At 41.5% G+C, this 22,374-nt stretch overlaps 1 protein-coding gene across 1 annotated transcript in view; it reads left to right on the top strand.

Annotated features, from left to right (window-relative positions):
* The window catches only part of atrn (attractin), a 149,942-nt gene that overhangs the window by 25,446 nt on the left and 102,122 nt on the right, over positions 1–22,374 (top strand). The window contains exons 6-15 of the mRNA XM_083924040.1: positions 2,589–2,757; positions 4,224–4,314; positions 6,569–6,818; positions 7,503–7,686; positions 8,720–8,874; positions 14,915–14,999; positions 18,075–18,295; positions 20,452–20,573; positions 21,508–21,646; positions 21,741–21,922. Of these exons, the coding sequence (XP_083780166.1) occupies positions 2,589–2,757; positions 4,224–4,314; positions 6,569–6,818; positions 7,503–7,686; positions 8,720–8,874; positions 14,915–14,999; positions 18,075–18,295; positions 20,452–20,573; positions 21,508–21,646; positions 21,741–21,922 (1,598 nt within the window). The remainder of the gene's footprint in view (positions 1–2,588; positions 2,758–4,223; positions 4,315–6,568; positions 6,819–7,502; positions 7,687–8,719; positions 8,875–14,914; positions 15,000–18,074; positions 18,296–20,451; positions 20,574–21,507; positions 21,647–21,740; positions 21,923–22,374) is intronic.

Raw genomic sequence — 22,374 nt, 5'->3', positions numbered from 1 at the left:
GCCCCCACAACATCCGTCTGCTGCACCCTGATGGACTTGCACGATCAGCTTACCGATCTTTTCCTTGTAGTCATGAATACTGAGTCTTTTTCTCTATTTGGTGATGACCGGACACTACACAGTCCTCGTTGAATCGGAGCATATGGGCGTTCTAACAGCCCTATTAGTTCTTAAACAGCTCCACTGCGCCGCTCTGCACAAGCAGAGACAACGGCTTAATTTAACTGCAGTTATATCAGCAGCTCAGTGTGCTCACAAGCTAATTACCAAAGCTGAGGGAGTTGAGAAACAGACTGGCGTTTTCTTTAGCCTTTATTACTCGGTCATGGTGTGGTAGTCGAGCAATAGCACACTTAGTGTACTCTGTGCTGCCAGCTCCCAAATGAAGTCTTTTTCTACACGAACCAGTGCAAAAAAGCAGACAGATGCCTGTTAAGTCAAACCAGCCTTGCATTTAATCTCTCTTTCACAGATGTGTAGCCTTCAACAAATCACATCTTTGAGGCTGTATTTGTTTTATTTATGGAAATGCCACCAAGGTGCAAAGGCAATTTGGTTTGCTTTAGTGCTACTGAAATAATATTAGCCACCAGGGATTGTTTTTCAGTCACTGAACAAAACAAAAAGGGGAACAGGTTAAGTGACCTTGATTGCTGCAGTGATTCACAACACTTCCTTTCCTGTCACGTGGCTACTTCTGCATTGTTTGAATAATGAATCAATAAGGAACTCCCTCAGCCGCTAACATCCTGTTTCTACTTTAACATGGAGTGATAGCCGTAATTGCTTAGTAAATGTTTTATTCCAGGAAGGTTTTTATCAGAGTCTTTCATCAAGAACGATGGACGAACTGTAGACCAACAAACTTATCACCAAACTTTATCAAAACATGTGATACAAAATATCGACAGGACGAGGCCAATCTTTCTATTTCTGACTTGGCAGCTGTTTGCCAAAAAGCTTCTCAGACTCTTCCCTTCATTGAGAAATGATTCCGGTTTATGCTGCTGTTATTGTTCTTGTTCTGGCCGGGGCCGTCGGTCTTTAAAAGAGTCAACATTTCTCTTTTGGGTCTTGAGCTGTGAATCTTTGGGAATTCCTGCTTTATTGTTTAAAAAGTTAAATCTCTCTCCATACATCAAATAAAGGTTCCATAATGCATCTGTTTGTCTTTACACAGCAGATAAACTCACATTTCAGACTTAAAGTATTGCACTGCCACCTTCAGAAGTTTTCTGATGACTCAGCAATAGTTGGCTGCATTAGAAAGGGGGATGAGAGTGAAAACAGTTGTGGGCAACTTTGTCACTTGGAGTGAGCTGAATCATCTGCAGCTCAACGTGACTAAAACAAAGGAGCTCGTAGTGGATCTGAGGAGGGTGAAAAGACCTGTGACCCCTGTCTCCATCCAGGGGGTCCCTGTGGACACTGTAGAGGAGTAAAAGTACCTGGGGGTGAACTTCAATAATAAGTTGAACTGGACTAGAAACTCTGAAGCTGTCTACAAAAAGGGCCAAAGTCAACTCTTCTTCCTGAGGAGGCTGAGGTCCTTAACATCTGCCAGACGATGCTGAGGATGTTTTATGAGTCTGTTGTGGTCGGTGCGATCTTCTTCTCTGTCACATACTGGGGCAGTGGGCTGAAGGTTGCAGACACCAACAGACTGAACAAACTGATCAGGAGGGCCGCTGATGTGGTGGGGGAGGAGCTGGACACCCGGACAACCGTGCCAGTGAGGAGGATGCTTTGTCTGACAATGTCTCCCACCCTCTCTACGACACACTGGCCCAGCAGAGGAGCACCTTCAGCAGAAAACTCCTCGCACCCAGATGCACCACAGAGCGCCACAGGAAATCTTTCCTGCCTGTGGTCATTAAACTATACAACACATCCCTAGGAGAGTCTGTCATCCCCTCTCCGTGATTCAGACTCAACCACAGACAATCTGTTCTATTGTACACTAGTCTGGTATTTTTGATCTTGTATATATCTTATGTATGTATATATATATATTCTGTTTTTCTAATATATGTTGTCTGTATAATATTTGTTGTTTGTATATCTGGAGGTTTGTAATAAAAATAATATCCCCCTGGGATTAATAAAGTATTTCTGATTCTGATCCACTTTCTAAATGACTCATCACCTGCACAATCAGTCTGAGAAAAATGCTGTTTAACCTTTCTGCCCTTTTCTTTCACTTCTCACTTTCATAATTCAAGAGAAATCAATAATGGATCATTTTTTTCTAAATTCATGATGGCCCTGCGTTTTTGTACCCTCTGCCCTGCTGCAGGACTTTAAAGTGTACTAACGTTAAAGTTTAATCCTCCTTTTTAATGCAGGAACTGTTCTTGTTTTTTTGCTGATTCCTTTTTCCTTCCCCGTGCGGGATAAATAAAGTAATTCTTCTTCTTCTTCTTTTAAAATATTTAGTCTCTCTTAAAGCAGACTGTTTTGTATGTTCCCTGAAAAGGTTGCGGCTTGTTTATCTTGTTTTTTAAGCGCAAACAAATAAATGAACTGAACTTCCTGCATCATTTAATCTCCCGTGGAGCCCTGACTCTGTGGTTTCCTTCCCTCCTCAGGTCCAGACTGCTTCATCTCAGTGCCTGCCAACTCCTCCTTCTGGACCCGGGAGGAGTACACCGAGGCTGGGCTGGCTAGGGCTTCCCACAAAGCTGTGGTGGACCAGGGCATCATGTGGGTCATTGGAGGCTACGTCTTCAACGCCTCCGACTATCACATGGTCAAAGCGTAAGTACTCTCCCCTGTGAGCATCTTCACTCGGTTTTAGGCTGCTCTCATCCAATAGAGCTGCGAAACATGAGTCCCGCTGTTGCTATGCAACTGCAGGGAATATGCTTTTTAAACACAGTGTTGCAATTATGTAAACATTTTTAACTTCTGTGGTTTACAGGAAGTCCTGGGGCTTCTTCTTGATGGCTCTGTCTGTTGAAAATAAGAAATCAAATGGAACACAGCTCAGCAGACAGCTCTGTGTTGGGCACAAAGTGAAGGATGTAATTAAAACCAGTAAATTACACAATAGGCTGATTGTTCTCAATATGAACTCCACCCAGGAAGATCACGTAGTTCCCCCTGGCTCATGGATTTATGGTTTGCAGGCAGGCCAAGGCCCTTTTATTTCTGGGTTAGTTGGGAGGTTTATCTGGGTACACACGTTGGAGGCCATTAGACTTCGGAGCCTTGATTGAGGCACATGTTGTATCCTGACACCATTGTAGTTTTATTTACCACACGCACTCTTAGTCGTTTGATATTTTGATGCTTAAGAAGAAAAGCAAAAACCGTATGTAGTCATAGATTAGCTTTTAGCACTGACTTAATGTAGGGCCCTATGGAATTTGTGCTATAGTTTTTTTTTTATTCTCACTTTTGCATTTCCATCCTTGATTCCATTATAACAGAAACTATGGGACCCGAACATCCAGAAAAAAAGACACACAGCACTGTCTCTTTATCAGCACAACTCACTTTAACATGAAGTTTTTTTTAATCTCAAAATACCCTTCTAATTTCATTTTTATTTAATTTTATGTATTTTTTTGCCTCTTATTTACGTGTTACTTTCTGTGCTTGTATTCATTTTTGTTTCTTCTGTTGTACTGCTGCAACAACCACATGTCCCCGCTGTGGATGAGTAAAGGTGTATCTTATCTAATGTCTGTATATTAAACATGAAGCTGGAGTCAACAGCCAGCTATTAGTAAATCACTACAGTAGCTCAGCCAGTGGGCTGCTGTTTATGAGCCTATTTGGATTTTCTGTTGTGAAGTTTGATTCTTACTTTCCTACCTGTGTTTTGATCTTTGTTATGTAGGCGTGTATAAACTCTCTGAGCACTCTAATCCATATCCCAAGACATATTTAATGCCTCACCACCTGTTGAAAGGTGCAAGGAATTGCCCCACATTATGTAACTGTCACCTACAGCGTTGAAGAGCACCCAGTATAATTTATGTCCATAAAGTTTCCACTTCCAACAGCGTTCCCCACAGGCTCTGTCGTGGTCTTGGCATTCATATAATCAAAGGAATCTTCACTGAACATGTATTTTATTAGGCATGAACCAATGATTAAACACAAAAAAGATCAGGATGTTCTCGTACAAATTTTGAGTTGAGAAAAAAAACCTCCTTGAGGAGATTCTTAAAGCCATTTTGTTATGTTCCTCTCACCTCTGTGTTGTCTTTCTACAGGTATAACCTCAGCAGCATGAGCTGGCTGACCCTTGACCCCTCCGTCCACACTGTCACGCCACGATATGGCCACTCACTGGCTCTTCATGAGGTATGTGGTGGGAGAAATTATATCTACTGTTTGAGCCAGGTATACATTAAGGCAATATGACTCTACACTGTACATTGCACCATTATTAAAGTGCACTTTACATGCATCTATGGCTTGTCTCAGTGTAATATTAAAAGGGTTTAAAAAGAATGAGAAAAGAACAGACGACCACTATATTAAACGGAAGCACCAGCAGAAACATTATATACTACCCGTCCTTTTATTTATGCTTTCAGTAGTGACTGTTTGTTGTCTGGAACTAATATATAAATCTCTGGGTTTTGATATGCTGCAGTGGAGTGGTGAAGCAGTTTCTCCTCAGCCAGTAAGGCTGTTAGGAGCCGCTGATGGAATAATAAATTAGAGCGAGGAGGATTCAGAGGAAGATGCAGTCTGTCTGCTCTGTGATTTGAGAGAAGAGAACCCAGTTTTTGAGCTGCAGAGTATCTGTAAGACACAAATTGCATCACAGTGTATGGATGTGTCTTGTAAGTCAATGTGGGCTTTCAAGACAAAAATCTCAAATCAAATCAGTCTCAATAAATAGCAGATTGAAGTGATGTAAGTCTCATACTGCAGATAACGCACTGATTCAGGCTCTCAAGCGCGCGCGCACACACACACACACACACACACACACACTGTTGCTCCTGGAAATGAAATAAACTATCCAAACTAGGGTGAAATCAAGCTGTTTTGGGTGACTTCTAGAAGCCCAGAAAACTCTCTTTGGCTGACATAATATGTGGAATTTTTGAGTAGAAAGACAGTATTTAGTGTAATGAGTTTACAGTCTTTTTAAGGGTGTTCTCACACCTGAACTCCTTTGTTTACCCCCCTTGGTGCAATTCATTTTGGCAGGTGTGAACAATTAATTGCACCAAAACAACTGCACCAAGACCCTTCAGAGGAGGTGGTCTCCTCCCAAATGAACTCTGGAGCGGTTCATTAGTGGTGGGTACTGCAGCAGCCTGTGTCCAAGCCCTTGCCACAGCAACTTCCTGGTTGATCCAATACGGAAGTGCCAACAACTGCAGTTCTCCGAGCAGTTTCTCATTGACCCCCATGTTAAACAGGCCGTTTTCACAGCGTCATTAAACCTGTTTAAGGTCTGGTACAAAAAATGTTTTTGTAGTCTGTATGTTTAGGTCATATCTCCATGACAACACTGAGGGGGGTGATTTGTTTTGTACCAGGCTAGTTTTTATTTTATTGGAGGTTAAAGTTTATGAATAATTAGGGGCATGGCCTCTTGAGTGACAACTAGCCGCTGGCCCTCACTTCTCCTCGGAGGTATACTTCAGCCAGATGGACGTATCTCCCTCCCCCCAACGTCACATCAATGCCCTTTTTTGGTCAGAGGAAATGAGGCGGAGTCAAGGTCTGACAAGATGGAGACTTACATAGGCGACTTACATAGGCGAGTAGGATCGGAACAAGTTGAGAGAACAGACCCCGAGGGTATGCTATGTCCATGTCTTATACAGTCTATGCTCGTGTTGTAGTAGCAGCAGTTAGCCTGAGAGTTGCATTACTGTGTTACTCTCAAAGGAATATGAACTAGACTTTCATGTTCCAGTCCCAGAAACATCTGACCATTAAATGGAGTGAATGTTCTCACAAACAAATTCTTCAACTGGTTGAGACCACAGTAAACAAACAGACACAAAAGAAATAAAACGCCTGAAGAACAGTAAACAAATCGATTGTGAAGGTCACAAACTGAACTAAGGCTACTGCTTGTAATAACAACCTCAAGGGGTTTCTCTGTCCAATATTATCTGCAATTCCATGCACATATATTATCTCACATGTATTAAATGTGTGAGTATATTTACCAAGGTTTATTTAAAAATGTCAGGCTCTTAATATCAAGAGACTTTGTTCTGTTTGACCTCCAGACTCATCTACTAGTCTTTCAGTGGGGAAATCCTTTTCTGTAGGAAACAATGTCCAGGGAATTATAATAAATTGGTGTTATTCAAAACTCAAGGGCAGCTTGAAGGTTACTAGTGCTAAAGTTTTTTTGTGGTCAAGTTACTTTATTAGATTTCATTAAGATGATGGTTCATGATCACCAAAGAGCAACTGTGCCAGGCTTTGTATCAATCATTATGAGGTACAAAGTGACTCGACTAGCCTCCTACAGCATGTACTGATGCTTGGACCTACATGTTTTAACAGTTCAACACATGTATTTAGTCACCTCTGTATATATATGATCTAATTCTGCTGCACTGTTGGTCTCTTCCAGGGAAAGATCTACATGTACGGAGGAAAGATCGACTCTACAGGAAACGTGTCCAGCCAGCTGTGGGTTTTCCACATCCAGAACCAGACCTGGGTCCTCCTGAACCCCCGGGCCAAAGATCAGTATGCCGTGGTGGGCCACTCAGCCCACATCGTGCCTCCCGTCCAGGAGGGGGACAGTCCCATCATGCTGGTCATGTTCGGACACTGTCCTCTGTACGGCTACATCAGCCTGGTGCAGGAGTACAACATCGGTAAGTTGTAGCTGCTGTCGGGATCAGTGTGACGCTGCAGGTCCATGTAATGTTGTAGAGAGTTAGGCTTCACACCTGCCATGCCATGTGTCTTTTAGCGTTGCAGCAATCTTTAGCTGTTCCCTAAATATATCAGTATTAAGTGCCTAAATATATCAGTTTATAACAACAGGAATGAACAGTCACACCAACCGTCACCCGGGTTGGTGTGTTATTCTAATCCACCAACCTCATTGGCAGATAACCAAACTTAATTAAGAGCTTTCATTGTCTTCTAAAAGCCAATCTGTCTGAGAAAATGGGATGAATGAACCTGCCACTGTGGCCGATGGGCATGAATGCATGTCCTCACAAATGATAGTGATTTGGTTATTATTATTACCTGTAGGATCACCGATAAAATCTAATGGCAGTTGGATGCTACTTCTGTACTTGTAATGCACTTTAGGAACAATGATGCAAGGTTTATATTGGCTTTACTCTCTGTTGCTAATAAAACGCTGTTTTAAGCTGTATTGTAATTCCTACCACTGCATTCCTGCTGAGACCAAATACTGAATTCTCCAAAAAGACCCTCCTTAACTTAACTGTAGTTTCCCTTAACATTCTTAGTGACATTTTGTTGTCTTGTTTTAGCTTGAAGATAGTTTTCTGCAGCTCAGTAAAGTTTTTGTGACCCTCCAGTCAAGAACACATGGAGCATGGTTTCCACGGACGGTGCGCTGGTCCAGGGCGGCTACGGCCACAGCAGTGTTTTCGACCCCAGCACCAGAGCCATCTATATCCACGGAGGCTACAAGGCCTTCAGTGCCAACAAGTACGGCCTGGCCGGAGACCTGTACAAGTTCGACGTGGACAAGAGGAAATGGTGAGAAGACGTATTTCAGATAGACACACAGAAATGTTTTACAGTGTGATTTGATAGCGCACTATGCTGTTAAAGTACAGCTATTCAATTAGTATGATAAAGTATAGTTTATGTTTGTTTTTTTCAGACTTTGCCTTTTTTCTTGTGGAATACAGTATTCTTTTTTTCCTCCCCAGGCCGCTAAACTGATTCAAATAAAACTGAATTTGAGATCTGAGACTGAAAATCACTCTGAACAATCCATAGACATGCACCCTGCGACAAAGTGTGCAGCACTTATTGTTAGGAGGTCACAAGAAATTAAAGTTATTTAGTGTGCGCTGAAATTCACTCCAAGTCATGCTTAATAAATGATGGTATATAACAGTAACTCTAATCAAAACATAGTCTGCAGTTGCAGTTTCCTCAAGGTTATACACATAGCAACAAGGGGGAAAAGCAATGTATGAAAGAAGTCAGAATTGTATTGATTGGATATACAGGTATTTCTGTTAATATAAATAATCCACAGTCTTTACATGGCAGTAAACTAGATATTCAAGGTAACACGATGACTGTCAATGACTTGTGTATCGAACACAAAGTTTATATTTTCACACATTTGATATTTCAGTTTGTTAATCTGAAATACAGTAAACTATGGTAATGCTCTAAAGTGTAAGACATTAAACCACACGTTCAACTTCAGTAACAGAATCTAAATAGTGCAACATCTTGGCATTTTTTATTTCAATTCAATTTAATTCAATTCAATTTTATCTAAAGTGCCAAATCATAACAAAAGTTATCTCAGGACTCTTTACAGACTAGGTATAGACCACACTCTATGACTTATTTATGATTTCCACTACTTCCATGCATTTAAACTATACGGCAGTAGTGGTTAAGTAATTGAAGCTTGTGCAAATGTTAGGTGTCAGCGTGTTACTTTTTATGCAAGGACAGAATTTTGTGTTTTTGTGTGATTTTTGAAGTAGCCTGACAGACAGTTGTTTTTCAGCTGTTACTAACAAGCAGCTCTGTGCATTTGCAGGACCATCCTCAGAGACAGTGGCTTCTTCCGTTACCTCCACACAGCAGTGATAGTGAGCGGGACGATGCTGGTGTTTGGAGGGAACACACACAACGACACATCCATGAGCCACGGTGCCAAGTGCTTCTCCTCCGACTTCCTGTCCTACAGTCTGGGTCAGTAACGCACAACAGCAGCAGCAGCTCCTGTGGTCTGTGATCTCAGACTCACTCAGGTTTTTTTTTTCTGCTGAGCGTGCACCGTCTTTTTATTTTTCTCTGCACTGGGCTGCTTTGCATTCATACAGTCGCACAGACTCACACCTGGGAGCTGCTCAGTAGAACCGCAGTGTTTCTGAAGCAAGAGAAGGTCAAATGTGACCACTCGATGTAAACAGGCGATAAACCACGCACCCTTTTCATACATAATACTCATACATAATAATGTGGTCTTAAGTTTTCAGGCAGTGTAGGGGTTTCACACATCTGTAATATCTCCACTGGTATGTGACATGTTTTTCCTCGGTAGAGGAAGCAAAGTGTTGGAAGGTACTTGTTTTTATTTTCACGCCTTATTTATGTGCATATTAATGTGTTCTGTGCTGGAGTGGCTCCAAAACACCGGACTGGAGGTTTCAATTAAGACATTTTGACTTCCTAAAGGGATATTCTTTTTGTGTACGGTACAGCAGGAATGTAGAGAGACACACAACATTGTCAAAAGAAGTGGAAAACCCCTTTCACATACTTTGTACTTTTCTCTCAAACTCTCTGGGTCTTTTTGTGCTCTTAGTTCCAGTTAGGGGAACCATTCTAATCCTTAATGCTACGGCATACAAAGCTATTTTAGACAATAATGTGTTACCAACTTAAACAGAGAACACTCCGTGTTCTGGTTTCAACATGTGTACTCCTGACAAATAAAACATTTATCAGGTTAGTCATTTGGGATGATTATGGTAAGCAATTTCAAATATGGAGCCTTTTATGGGCCATCCACATGGCAAGGGAATGTTTTTTGAAAATGTTTTTCCTTTTGCATTTTCAAAACCACTAAATTGAAAGAAGACTTTACAGACGATGCAGATATGTTCATTTAAATTCAACAATTGTGTTTCTTTTTTGCTATTATTATAAAAAATTTGTATTGTATCAGATGCAACAAACAAAAGAAAGAAGCATGATCTCTGAATATCCGCGTAGATCGTTACAATATCCACATCTGTCGAACACTATCCAACACCTTTGGATGAACGGAGCTGCTGAGCCACGCCTTATTGCCCAACATCAATAGCCGTCAAGACTGCTGGTCTTGTGGCTGAATGCAAACAAATCACTGCAACCAGGTTCCAACGTCTGGTGGAAAGCCTGAGGCCAGAGGACAGCAGGGGGGATGCCCACAGTTTTACAATGAGATGTTCAGCTGCCATATACTCTGCTCAGATATGTCTGTAGCCTGAATATTTAGTTGTCAGTCTGATTTTCAGACATAGCAAACTTTAAAAGCCCTTTGAGTTGCCCCCTAGAGGCAGTTCTACTCCGTCCATCCAACTGGAGCAAACAGAAAACCATCATAAAAGGATATTCTAATAATCCTGCTCACAACAAATGCTGCTGTGAGAAAGTTATGGCATCAAATACATCCCAGAATCTTTTAATAGTGTGACTGATTTCTATGTTTTCTGAACATTAGTACCATGAAGGGAAGTCAGGTCTTTAGGGGTAAAATTGGTCAGATTTTGTAAAACATCCCCTCGATTTGCTTGAGCCCATGAGGATTGCTTGTTTGAGGTAAAAGCTCAGTAAGCACTAAACTAGTCAGTCTGGGATCACACTGCTTGCTTTGGGGACATCTCTGATGTTTATTTTTCTGCTCTCCTCTTTGTACAGCTAAGGTGCTCTTAATCAAGGTACTTAACCCTGAGTTTGTGTAACAGCTGCTCTACAGCAGAGAGAGAGTGGTACAGAGCGACTGTGTATCTGTACGCAGAACGCAGGGATGTTTCTGTCTTTGTTGGTTAAATACGACACTCAAAAGTTGATTGTTGTCGATTGCAGGATCCTTTTTTGCATTCTAATTATAATCCCATTTAAAGTTCTCTGATATGTCCTAATAGAAGTTAGCGCAGCTTTGTCAGAAACCGTACGACAGCCTTATTTTGTAAGCTGCCTGCAAATATTGTTGTAAATTGAGTCTGTCTCCTTCCGCAGTGCTGTCATAAGCTGCTCATTAATGGGAGACTTCAATCTGTCTGGATGGGAGGGAGATTTCCCTGCAGGCTGCGTAATGGCCCCAGGACGTTCTGTTTTTCTGTGTCATTACGAAGGTGATTGACAGGTGGTGAAATTACTATCTCAGCACCCCCTCTTACCCCCCTCTCTTCCTGCGAGACCAGCTTTTGTTCATGAGAATTTCATGTTGGGGACTGAAACATCCCCAACAAACATTTGGGAGTGGCGTGAAAAACCAATGACGGCGCACGCTGCAGCAGCACATGTAGAGGCATCACATTAATTTAATTTCTTAGCATAGTGTCTTATTTATATATTTACCACATGTCCTCCCTTGATTGGCATAATGCAAAGATATCACGCTGGTCACCCCGCGGGAAACAAACTGTTTTCATGATTTCTCTGAAGAGTTTACATTTGAGTCGAAATTTAAAAACTTCATATATTGTTTTCCCTCCCTCGGCTCATACCCCTTTCCCTCTCGCTCCCCCCGCCACTCCCAATTCTCTGTATTATTTTATAATTGGACAGAAAAGACTAGTCGACTATTTTCCTCCCCCCCCACCTGCCAGCTGCAGGGTCGGTGTCAGCAACAGCAGCTCTGTAATTGTCTGGTAATTACAGTCGAGATGGGCTGCACGTCGAGGACTAATCACCCCTCCTTAACAAGCTGAACTCAATTAGAGTGTAGATTTTAAGGGCCGTCCGCTGTCCTGACATTGTTAGATGGTGTCACAATGAATCCCCAACACAGGGCAATGGCACGACACAACCTGCAGTGCCGGCATGTGCCACCAGAGGTCAGTGTCTACCTGTGAACGTGGAGCTCTCACAGATGACACGCTCTCTCTCACCCTGGGAGACCATGATGACTTGCACTGCATTGTACTGACTGAAGGTGATGTACTGCTCTCACTGTTCTGTGTTCCAGCAGCTTTGACTTCCAGGCTCACATGCCAGGTCTTTTTGTCTTTGTTGTTGTTCAGGTTCGTGATAGGTGTTCACTGTCACATACTGCTGCTGCTTCATTTAAAAAAAGGCTCCCAAAGGAATCCATCACCTCATTTTGTTTGTTTCTTTACCAAGCAAGCATTGACATTATCATTTTGGAGGTCAAGACATATTGAGCTCTGGCTTAACATTGAAGTTTCCTGACATCAGTTCAGGGACTACATTTCAGTACTTTATTATAGTCACTGAAATAGTGTTAAAATTAGTTTTTATGTCTCACCTACACATCTAAAGAAGTGGTTTACAGGTCCCAAATAAGTCCAAAGATAAATATGAAGGGTTAAAAAGATAATTAATGCGATATTTGACGTTTCTTTCCTTCTCCCCCCTTTTCTTGTGAAATACTGGATACTTTTGGCCAATTTAAGTGAGACAGCGTCCTTATTTAGGATCCTAGTGGCCTGAATCTAGAAGCTCCTCCTGAGCCTCTCAGTGTTGGCCCGGTGTATCCGGTACCTTCTTCCTGACCTCAACAGGTAGTAAAGGCTGTCACCAGGTGGTTGGGATTTTTAATGGTTCCCCCAGCCTCATTATTACAGCACCTGGTTTAAAGATCCTTTAGGCATATTGTACTGTATGTTTAGCTGAACGTACCACTCTATGCAGGGCCTTGCGGTCTCGTCAGTGCTGTCTCCGTACCAGGCAGGGATGTTCCCTGTGAGGATACTCTCAGTGATGCAGGAGAAGAAACTCCTCAGTATCTAAGGGGATACCTTGAATTTCTTCAGGTGTCTAAGATGAAAGAGGCTCTGCATTTTTGTTCTCACAGCGCCCAAGTCAGGCCCTTGGCAGTCTTGCATTGCGAGATCATACTCGCTGCAGTATGTTCTGGCTGCACGATTTAACATTCTGGTATAATGGAGGGGAGCTGTTGAAATATAAAGGGAGGAAGTAGAGCGGGTGGTCCACTAATCGGATGCTTCCGGAGGCTGTGTCATCAGTGTGTGATTGTGTGTCTGAATGATTGAATCATCTCCTGATGAGCAGGTATCACCTTGGATCTGTGCATGAATCTGACTTGGAGTGTGAAGTCCTCTTACCTATTACCAAATATGCAGTGCACTTACTAGTGATCGATCGATACATCGGCAGTGTGTTTTTTAGGTGTATCATATCGGCCAATCAGGGCTGATGCATTCGCCGATAGTTTTTTCCGAGCATTATTTTCAGACAGGCGTCCACAGGCAGCTCCGTGTGACTGGCGACGCCTTTTTTAAGTTCAGTTAATGTTCCTATTTTTAAAAAATTGAGACTCGTAACATTTCTTATCATCATTGCGTAATTTTTATGATATAAATTTAGGGAGCAAAAGTTATATCAGCTCCAAATATCGGCCCAAGAAAATTGGCAGTCCGTATCGGTCATCACTAAGGCAGATGAAAAAAAAATTGGTATTGGCATCGGCTCTAAAAAACCCATATTGGACGATCCCTAGTACCTACTTATCCAGAGTTGTCTAATTCCTGTTGGGCCCATCAAGATTGGCATTCAGTAGTATTTTAAATCTGCTTGTCGTATCTGTAGCCTTCTCAATTCCCTTATCGAATTCTTATTTAGCTTTTAACATTTGCAGGTGAGTTATAAATAACAGCTGGCTAGAGGTTTTTGCTCTGTTGTCACGTTTTATTGGCTGCAGATTTAACGGCAGTCTAATCAATGTTCAGAACCTATTAGCTCCAAACTGAAAACGAGACAGCAGAGGAGATTAACCTTATTTTTCACAAGCTACTTGCTCTAAATACTGCAGATCCTAATGCAGAATTATTACGTTCATAAGCTTAAAATATTGATATGATAAGCATGCAAGTTTAACTGGGAGATTCTGCTCAGAAATGCAACCATTTTTCCAGCTGACTGAAAACAAACTAAGACATGACTTTTGATGAGAACACAAATCTGCTTGTAGAGTGACAACATTTTAGCTTTTTAAGTACTAACATTAAAGCAGCAGTAGGTAGAGACTTTTTCCTGTATCTGTCCTGAGCCAATAAGTACACTCTTAAAGGGCTAATGACCTGTGATCGGACAAAGTCTCCTGTCACAGACGGGAGGTGCAGGAGTCTAGTTTTCTCTTGAATTACAACATGATGAAAGATTAATATGGATTTTTTTTTTGCCCAACATCAAAATAAACTTCCCACTTTGCTAATAACAAAAGACATCAGGTCGAGCTATAACAGAGCAATTGGTGTCAGGTTTTTATTTTTTTATTTAACCAGAAGCTTCCCGGTGAGATTAAGAATCTCCTATTTTAAGAGAGACCTGGCTAACACTTGCTGCAGCATTTATAATGAATCTAGTTATTATGCCAACCAGGACCCACAGGAGATAATGCTGCACACAAACATGGCTGTGCCCATGTGTCCTTCTGTTCTAGCTGCAAAGCACAGGAGGGCAGTTTTCTCAGGTTTGATCCAGGCTGGGTGTATTTATCAAAATCAAATATCAAATAAAGTCAAAAATGCCTCCAGAAAATAATCTTAAAATTAGAAAAATAGAATTCACCAAGGCTGCAAATTGTTGTGAAGAAGCAGTGATAACCACTTGAGCCACTGTTGGATTCTGCCACCACATAAATGCCATATGCTATGAGTGTTTATTTAATCACACACACACGCACACACACACACACACACACACACACACACACACACACACACACACACACACACACACACACACACACACACACACACACACACACACACACACACACACACACAAGCAAAGATACAGCTGCATTTTCTCAGCATGATTGTTTGCTCCTGTAGCCGTCACGCCCTCAGTGTCTCGGTCAAGGACACTTTGACGAATGACTTGGTTTGATTGACACGAGGGGTATGAGCTGTTAAAGGTCCCACTAACCACCCATGGCATGTCAGCTGAATTTTCAAGTGCTGAGTACACGTATGATTTATGATGTGGGAGCAGGTCAACAACAGTTTGACCGCTCTGTGTCATCTTTTCATTCCAGCATGTGATGAGTGGACAGTGCTGCCTCGACCGGACCTCTTCCACGACGTCAACCGCTTCGGACACTCTGCGGTCTTCAGTGACAGGTAATCACTCATGCATCACTTAAGTTAAAGCAGAGTGCTGCACAGAAAGGCTTTATGGACAATGTGAAAAAATGTCTTCCTTTTTTTTTTAAGTGGCTAAAATACTAAATGAAAAGAAAACTAAATGAGATAAAAATAGAAAATAAATTATATGTATTCTGGAGGCTCACTCGCTTTTTTCCCTTTTTAATTTGTCACTAATACATCGAAAACATACCGCTCTTAAAATAGGTAGGGAGAAATTAGGGCAGAAATCTGCCAGGTTACTGCGGTGCATATAAATATGTTCTCACATTTTCAGCCTTAACCTGATTCTTCCAGTAACCTTGTTTCTGGAGTGCATTTAAACCAGGGTGACAGCTTTTATTTCCACCGGAGCCTGCTTATATTTAAAGACATGTCCAGATGGAATTTGTTATACAAACAAACATGTTCAGTATGTATCTGCATCTAATGTAAATATTAGGTGGGGTGTATTTTTTCTCGTATACATTGCACTAAATCTTACATTAAGTGAGCTTTTCTTACGGGAAATTGCAGTTTTCTGTTTATTGTTTTTCATGATCACATCTCTTTACACTTGAAATGTCCAGTGTGCAGTCCCTGATTATTACATGAATCTCTTTTTATAAAAATGAATATGATCTCATATGATTCTTGATTCTTATTTGCTCACAGAAGACGTGGGAACAATTGCGTGCTGCTTGTTTTCCAATATTCCAATACTATAATTCAAAAGACCCCCATGCTCAGTTGACAAAGAAAAGAATCAGCCCAAGGTACTGAAAACTCTGCGGCAGCACTGGGAGAAAAGGCAAACACTTAACCAAGGCCAACTGACAAGAGACTGTTACCTTGGAAAGTAATTCCTTGTGCGTTCATACATGACATTTCATTATTAGTCTGCGATATGAATAGATTGTAATGGGGATGGTGCTGAGACCAGAAGGGATGGCTCATTGGTAAGTATTATCTGCACCGCCAGCAGAGCAAGACACAGCGATCCATATTAAATTATACATCCTGTTGTCGAGAACGCATCAAATATTAACATGAATCACCAGCCCTGTTTGAGTCAATCCTCACTGATGACTCCTGTTCCTCAGGAGCAATTAAGAGTTTGTTCATGCATTCTTTCATTGATCCGATTCACATTTAAAGCAATCACAGACCGACTTTAGAGCAGCAACATTAAAGGGATGGTTTGGATGTTTGAAGTGTGGTTGTATGAGGTCCATAGTCGGTCTGTTGTGCTGTTGGCATCGCCCCAGTTTGGAGAAGCAGACAGGAGGACACGCACAGGAGCTAAATAATGTACTGTTGTGGATGGGGGCAGCAACTAAATGTTCTTGAGCTACCTAAAAAAGGACCTCCTAACAAATAATCTTGGGTGTACACTACAAAATCAGTCATTTTACCTTGCAGAACACGAAAGATGAGGCAGCAGTAGACCAGCAACTCCTGTGTTCTGTTAGGTAAAATGACAATGGAGTCTGGTGGTGTTGATGAGAGCATAGACTGGCTTCAGTTTCCCCCTGCATAAAATGAACTACAGCTGTCTGACAGCAATATAAAGTGGTGAAAATATTCTAAATAAAGCGTACACAGGCACACTGATTTTCCTAGAAAACAGTGTATCGACTTGTACAATCATCTCTCAATCATCACTTATGAAGCTCTAAAAGTGAGTGTTGCCTGTATTATTTTAATTTGTTCAGGAATGTATTTGCGTCAACCTCTATAAAAGCATAGCGACCAGGTGTCAGACAGTAGCCACAGAATCAGGATTAAGCTAGAATAAGGTGGATGCAGAGCCTCTAATATAGTGAAGGCGAATCCCTAAGCAGACAAAGCTCGTTTAAAAAAACAAGGGTGAATCCGAGGTTGGCATTTACCCGCTGGCGAGCTTGAGCCGAGGAGGAGGGGCCCCCTTTAACGATGTATTTACAAACCCCAACTGCCAACTCGTTCTGCCTTTAAGTTTTATTCAAACAGTTTTTGCTTTTGAAAGCAAACGTTTCAAAGCACTTTACAGTAAGGCTTAAAAACAAAAATGATGAAATGCATAACAGACAGAAAGAAATGGAAAATGTAGTCTGGAGGAAATTGGTCAGAATAAAGAGTCTGCAAAAATGCACTCAAAGAAGTTCTTCCAAAGAAAGTATGGAGGAGACGTTCATGAATGAGTGAAAACAATAAGAGGCATCACTCTCTCCAACCCCCATTTTAGCCTTTTGTGTATCAGCCTCTGCTTAGTCGGGCTCACAGGATAAAGAGGCATGGGATAAAGCCTGACATCCTTCCTGAGTTTCCCCCATATTCCAGAATGAATAGACTAATCTCCAGTCGATTTTGGAATTGATTGTTTAAGGTTTTGCTTCTTTACACCTAAACTCAACTCCAGATCCTGCTACTCTGGGACAGACTCTTCTGAACACTTTTAACTTTTATAACTTTAGTACATCCTTTCATTGTCTCAGTCGTCCTTTCCTTCTCCGCATTGATTCTCATCTTTTAAATTAGAAAGAGAAGGAAGCTGCTCACTCATGAGGTCCCCTGCAAGACTCCCACATTCTCCTCCTCCTCATGATCCGTGCACTCAGCAGGACGTCCAGAACAAACAGTTTGAAGTATGCCCTCTACTATTCGAGGACACTTTTGATCAGAATGGTACAAATTACCCATCCACCCTGCCCGGCAGCTGCCACCAGCACACACACAGACTCGCAGCCACACACTCATCCCAGCAGCTGAACAGAGGCCAGTGGAGAGAGATGTTAAGGCAGGCTCTGCATCCAGTAGCCAGACACACGCAGCAGAGGGGGGTCTGTCAGGTCCACCTACACAGGAAGAGAGCGCTTCTTGGAGATTTAGCCGACTTGTGAGGCAGGTTGAAGCCCAGAGAAGAGGGAGAGTGTTCGGACTAAGCTTCTCTGGCTCTCACTGCGAACAAAAGGTCAAAATTGGGGAGGATTGCGGGGCAGAAATCATCCGGTCTTTGTTCCTGAATCCCCTTAAATCTTCTCACAACCTTCCCCTGCAGCCCTCCAACATTTTTCCTCTCTTGTCTTACAGTGCCATGTACGTGTTTGGTGGCTTCAACAGCCTTCTGCTCAGTGACGTCCTCATGTACACCTCGCCCAGCTGCGTAGCCTTCTCCAGCGCGGCGTCTTGCAGCCAGGCCTGGCCGGGGATCCACTGCGTCTGGAACAGCACCCAGGAGGCCTGCCTGCCCTGGGAGAGCAACGCTATCGGAATCGAGCAGCAGCTACCGGCCTCCTGTACCACACGATCATGTAGGTGGAAATGTCATCACTCTGAAATCCTGCCACATGAAACTAATCCAAGATTATTTCCGATCCTCGCTAGTGTTGCAGAACTCATCTCCATTCACAGACACTGATGTCCAGTGGCATGCAGAAACTGGCAGAGACTGGCTCCTTTGTCACAGACAACGCAGTCTTCCACATCAGAGAATGAAAATAGCAAAATGTGTCACAAGTGTGTTTTTGTGTTTTGAAATGAAGAATGACTAGAAAATGTGGTCTTAATGCATCGTTAGAAACTGTCCTGCTGTCATTGTCACTGATGTAATTTCTATATGTGAGAAACAGGATCAGCTGATTAGAAAACAGACAGGAAATGATCAACATCGTTTAAGTGATTTATCAACTTGGAGTGCTAAATGTTCACCAGCTGCATGTCAGGATTTATTGCTTTTCTCAGTTTTAAATTGAATATATTTTTGAACTATTATTCATAAAACACCTTATTTAAAATCCAGATGTCCAATCCAATGTCCAGAAAGGCCTCTACAAAAAGGACAACTTTTCCGTGCAGATGTCACCTTTGTGGCTCTGGGAAATAGAGCTGCAATGATTAGTTTATCAATCGATTGAGCTGTCAACTCTTAAATTCATCGACAATCTTTGGATGATTGATAAATTGATTTAAATCATTTTTTCTTAGAAAAAAAAGCCAAATTCTCTGATTTCAGCTTTTTAAATGTTGATATTTTCTGGTTTCTTTCATCTTCTATCACAGTGAACTGAATATCTTTCAGTTATGGACAAATCTTTGACATAGACATTTGAGGACATGGTCTTGGGCTTTGGGAAACACTGGTTGACATTTTTGACATTTTCTGACAAATAAAGAAAGAAATAAAATAATATAAATAAATAAAACATTATAATAAATAATCGTTAGTTGTTTTCCTACTGGGAAACAGATTTTTTTTGCTATAGTCTGACATTTATAAACTGTATAAAAGATACATAAATGTATCCTCAAATAAGATTTGTTAAAATATGAATGTAGAAACTAGAGACCACCTTGTGATGTGGCGCGTGTGCGTGCGTGCGTGCGTGCGTGCGTGCGTGCGTGCGTGCGTGCGTGCGTGCGTGCGTGCGTGCGTGCGATCATCGGAGACAGCTCAGCCAGGTCTCTCTGCTTCCCGTTGAGAATTCTCTTCTGTTTGCCATCTGTCACAAAAACCCCTCTATTTCCCCCAACAAAGCCCATCTCATTTTCTGTGCTGACATCTACAGAAGTGTCTGCAGATGGAAACTGCGTCCTGGAATATCTGTCAGTCACATTCAATGCCTCTGCTGCAGTCACCCTGCCCCAGTTTCCCCCAGAACACACCATTTACACCATTTTAGGGCTTCAGGTCAAATGTTCAATGAGAAATTACAATAGTTGATACCGCAGATTAACATTAGAGAGAGTGAGAAGTGCGAAGTGTGTCCGTGGTGGAACTAAAAGTTAAAATCAAGTTTTTTGACTCCACTTCATTTATTTTGCAGCTGTACTTAATAGTTGCTAGATTTTTACATCCAAAACATGTCAAATACTGTACATTGTTGTAGATAAACAACAGTGTATAAAATAGTTAAGATTAGCTCCACCTTGACCATCAACAGTAAAATGTTACTCACTATTAATACATGAGTAAGAATAATCCCAAAATGTGATATTTAATAATATAATCCTCATATATTTCTACATTTCTGCATTGAGTACTTTTGATACTTGAAGTGCATTTTGCTAGTATTACTAATGTACTTTTACTTAAAAAAAAACGAGCCAGAAGGGGTGCAGAGTTTCTCTCAGAACACCTGAATGACAATATGATGAAAGATTATTATGGATTTTTTTTCCCAACTACGCCAGAAATAAACTTCCTTCCCCAGGTTTAAGTAACATCTTTCAATTCAGGATTAACAGGGGTGTTTGTACGGAGTGGTATTGTTACATTGACGTGTTTGAAGTTGGAAGTAGGATCTGGATACTTCCTCAAACACTGGTGTCTGGTAATTTACTGAGTGTAAATATAATTAAAAATGAAAAGACAAGACACCACTTATTTTCTAATAATGTATTATTATGAAATTGTACATTGTTTTTTGAACAAAATCATTAATATTCCATGTTCCCCTAAATTGTGCAGATGTTGACAGCGAGAGGTGTGACCAGTACACAGACTGCTACAGCTGCACCGCGAACACCAACGGCTGCCAGTGGTGTTCAGGCCAGTGTGTGTCTCTGGGAAGCAACTGCACCTCTGCCACCGTAAGAAACCTCCAACATTACACATCACAGTCACAGCTGAATTGTGCTCAAGTGCAACTCCACAAGCTTTGGCAGCTTTTATTTTGTTCTGAATAGGATACACAGATGTTGTTGTAACAAACCTCCCCACAAATTGGAACATGTCGTGTTTGACAAATGATTGATTAGACAAAAGGACCGAGTAAGCACGTTCTTGTCTCCAACGCTGAATCTGACTCTTCAATCTCTGATTAAATAACTGCTCATTTAGATGTAATATAACGCCCGGAGACAGTTCCTGTGTCTCCTCCAGCACTCTAACCGGCACTTGTCTCTAAAATATTTGATTAATAAGGGTCAGTCACTCTGACTGCACTCCCTTGATGATCTAATGATTGTGGTAACCTGGCTTTCTACTCAATTAGCTGCATTGTTGATGGACATCACAAGATTTTTTCTCATCATGGCCGCAGACACTTTTTAAAATATCATGAATCTAGAACATTTGGTTGCCTTGTATTGATAATGAAACAACATTTCATCTTGGGTCATATAATAGTCATTTATCGGACATTAAGTAATAATTTGGTGCTTGTGTCCTAAGAGTCGCTAGGCGATATGGTATATGATGTCATATCTCGATAACGATATACTATATACCACAATATAGCATGTTCTTTGGTAATTCATTAAATAAATAGTCTATATGAAATAACCACATGATAAAGCATATTTTTGTATATTTCTCTGAATTAAATGTCTTTGATTAATAATGTGCAAGGCTCAGTACATAAAGCTCTGTCCAAATAACGTAAATATTGGCAGTTCGGCTGCCGGTTTTTCTGCAATACAATAGAATATATAAACTATATAGAAATGTTTAGAAAATTGACAATATATCATAACATTACCCAGCCCAAGTTGACGCCTTTCATTTTCTGCTTTTCCTTCCCAGGGGGCCATAGGGGAGTTTGACGTTTGCCCCAAGGACAACCCTTCATTCGTGTGCAACAAGAAAACCAGCTGCAAGAGCTGCGCTGTGGACCAGAACTGTCAGTGGGAGCCTCGCAATCAGGAGTGCATCTCACTGCCAGGTAACTGCGGTTGATTGATGTACATGATGAAGGTGGAGAACAAAAAAAAACCGTAGTCCCCAGCTGTGTCTATAGTACTGTTGTCTCATTCCAGAAAACGTGTGCGGGGAAAGCTGGCATCTGGTGGGCAACTCCTGTCTGAAATTCATCACGGCGAAGGACTCGTACGACAACGCCAAGCTGGCCTGCAGGAGCCACAACGCCGTCCTGGCCTCGCTGACCACGCAGAAGAAGGTGGACTTTGTCCTGAAGGAGCTGCAGATAATGAGCGTGGTGGTAAGGAAGTTAACAGACTTTAATCTTGTCCTTAGGGATACCGAGTCCTCACAACAGCAGCGAAAACAAAACACACAAAAGAGAGGGTGGAAAAAAAAAAAAAAAAGTTACAGCCAGAAGTTGACCTCAACATCAAGACGGAAGCATTATATATCAGTTAAATGTATAAGAATAAAGTGTTCACAGAGCCTCTGTTTTCACATTGAAGCTGAGATGAATGTGTAAAGAAAACAAGAACAAAGACTCCAACAAGATCTGACATTCAAGAAAGGAAACTATAAATAAACACAACTAAACGATCTTCATATCTGATGTTATCTCAGCCAAAAGCTTGACTCTTGTTCATTTTTTTAGAGTGTGTTTCTGTAGCTGCTGTCTTTTGAAATGTCTTTTTATCTGCAGGTGAGCTCTGGTTGGATTCTTTTCGGACCAGTGAGCGTGAAACAAACCTT

The sequence above is a fragment of the Echiichthys vipera genome (genome assembly GCF_963691815.1).
Source record: "Echiichthys vipera genome assembly, chromosome: 12".
NCBI lineage: Eukaryota > Metazoa > Chordata > Actinopteri > Perciformes > Trachinidae > Echiichthys > Echiichthys vipera.
Note: the sequence above shows the minus strand (reverse complement) of the source record. Positions and strands in the feature narration are given on the sequence as shown.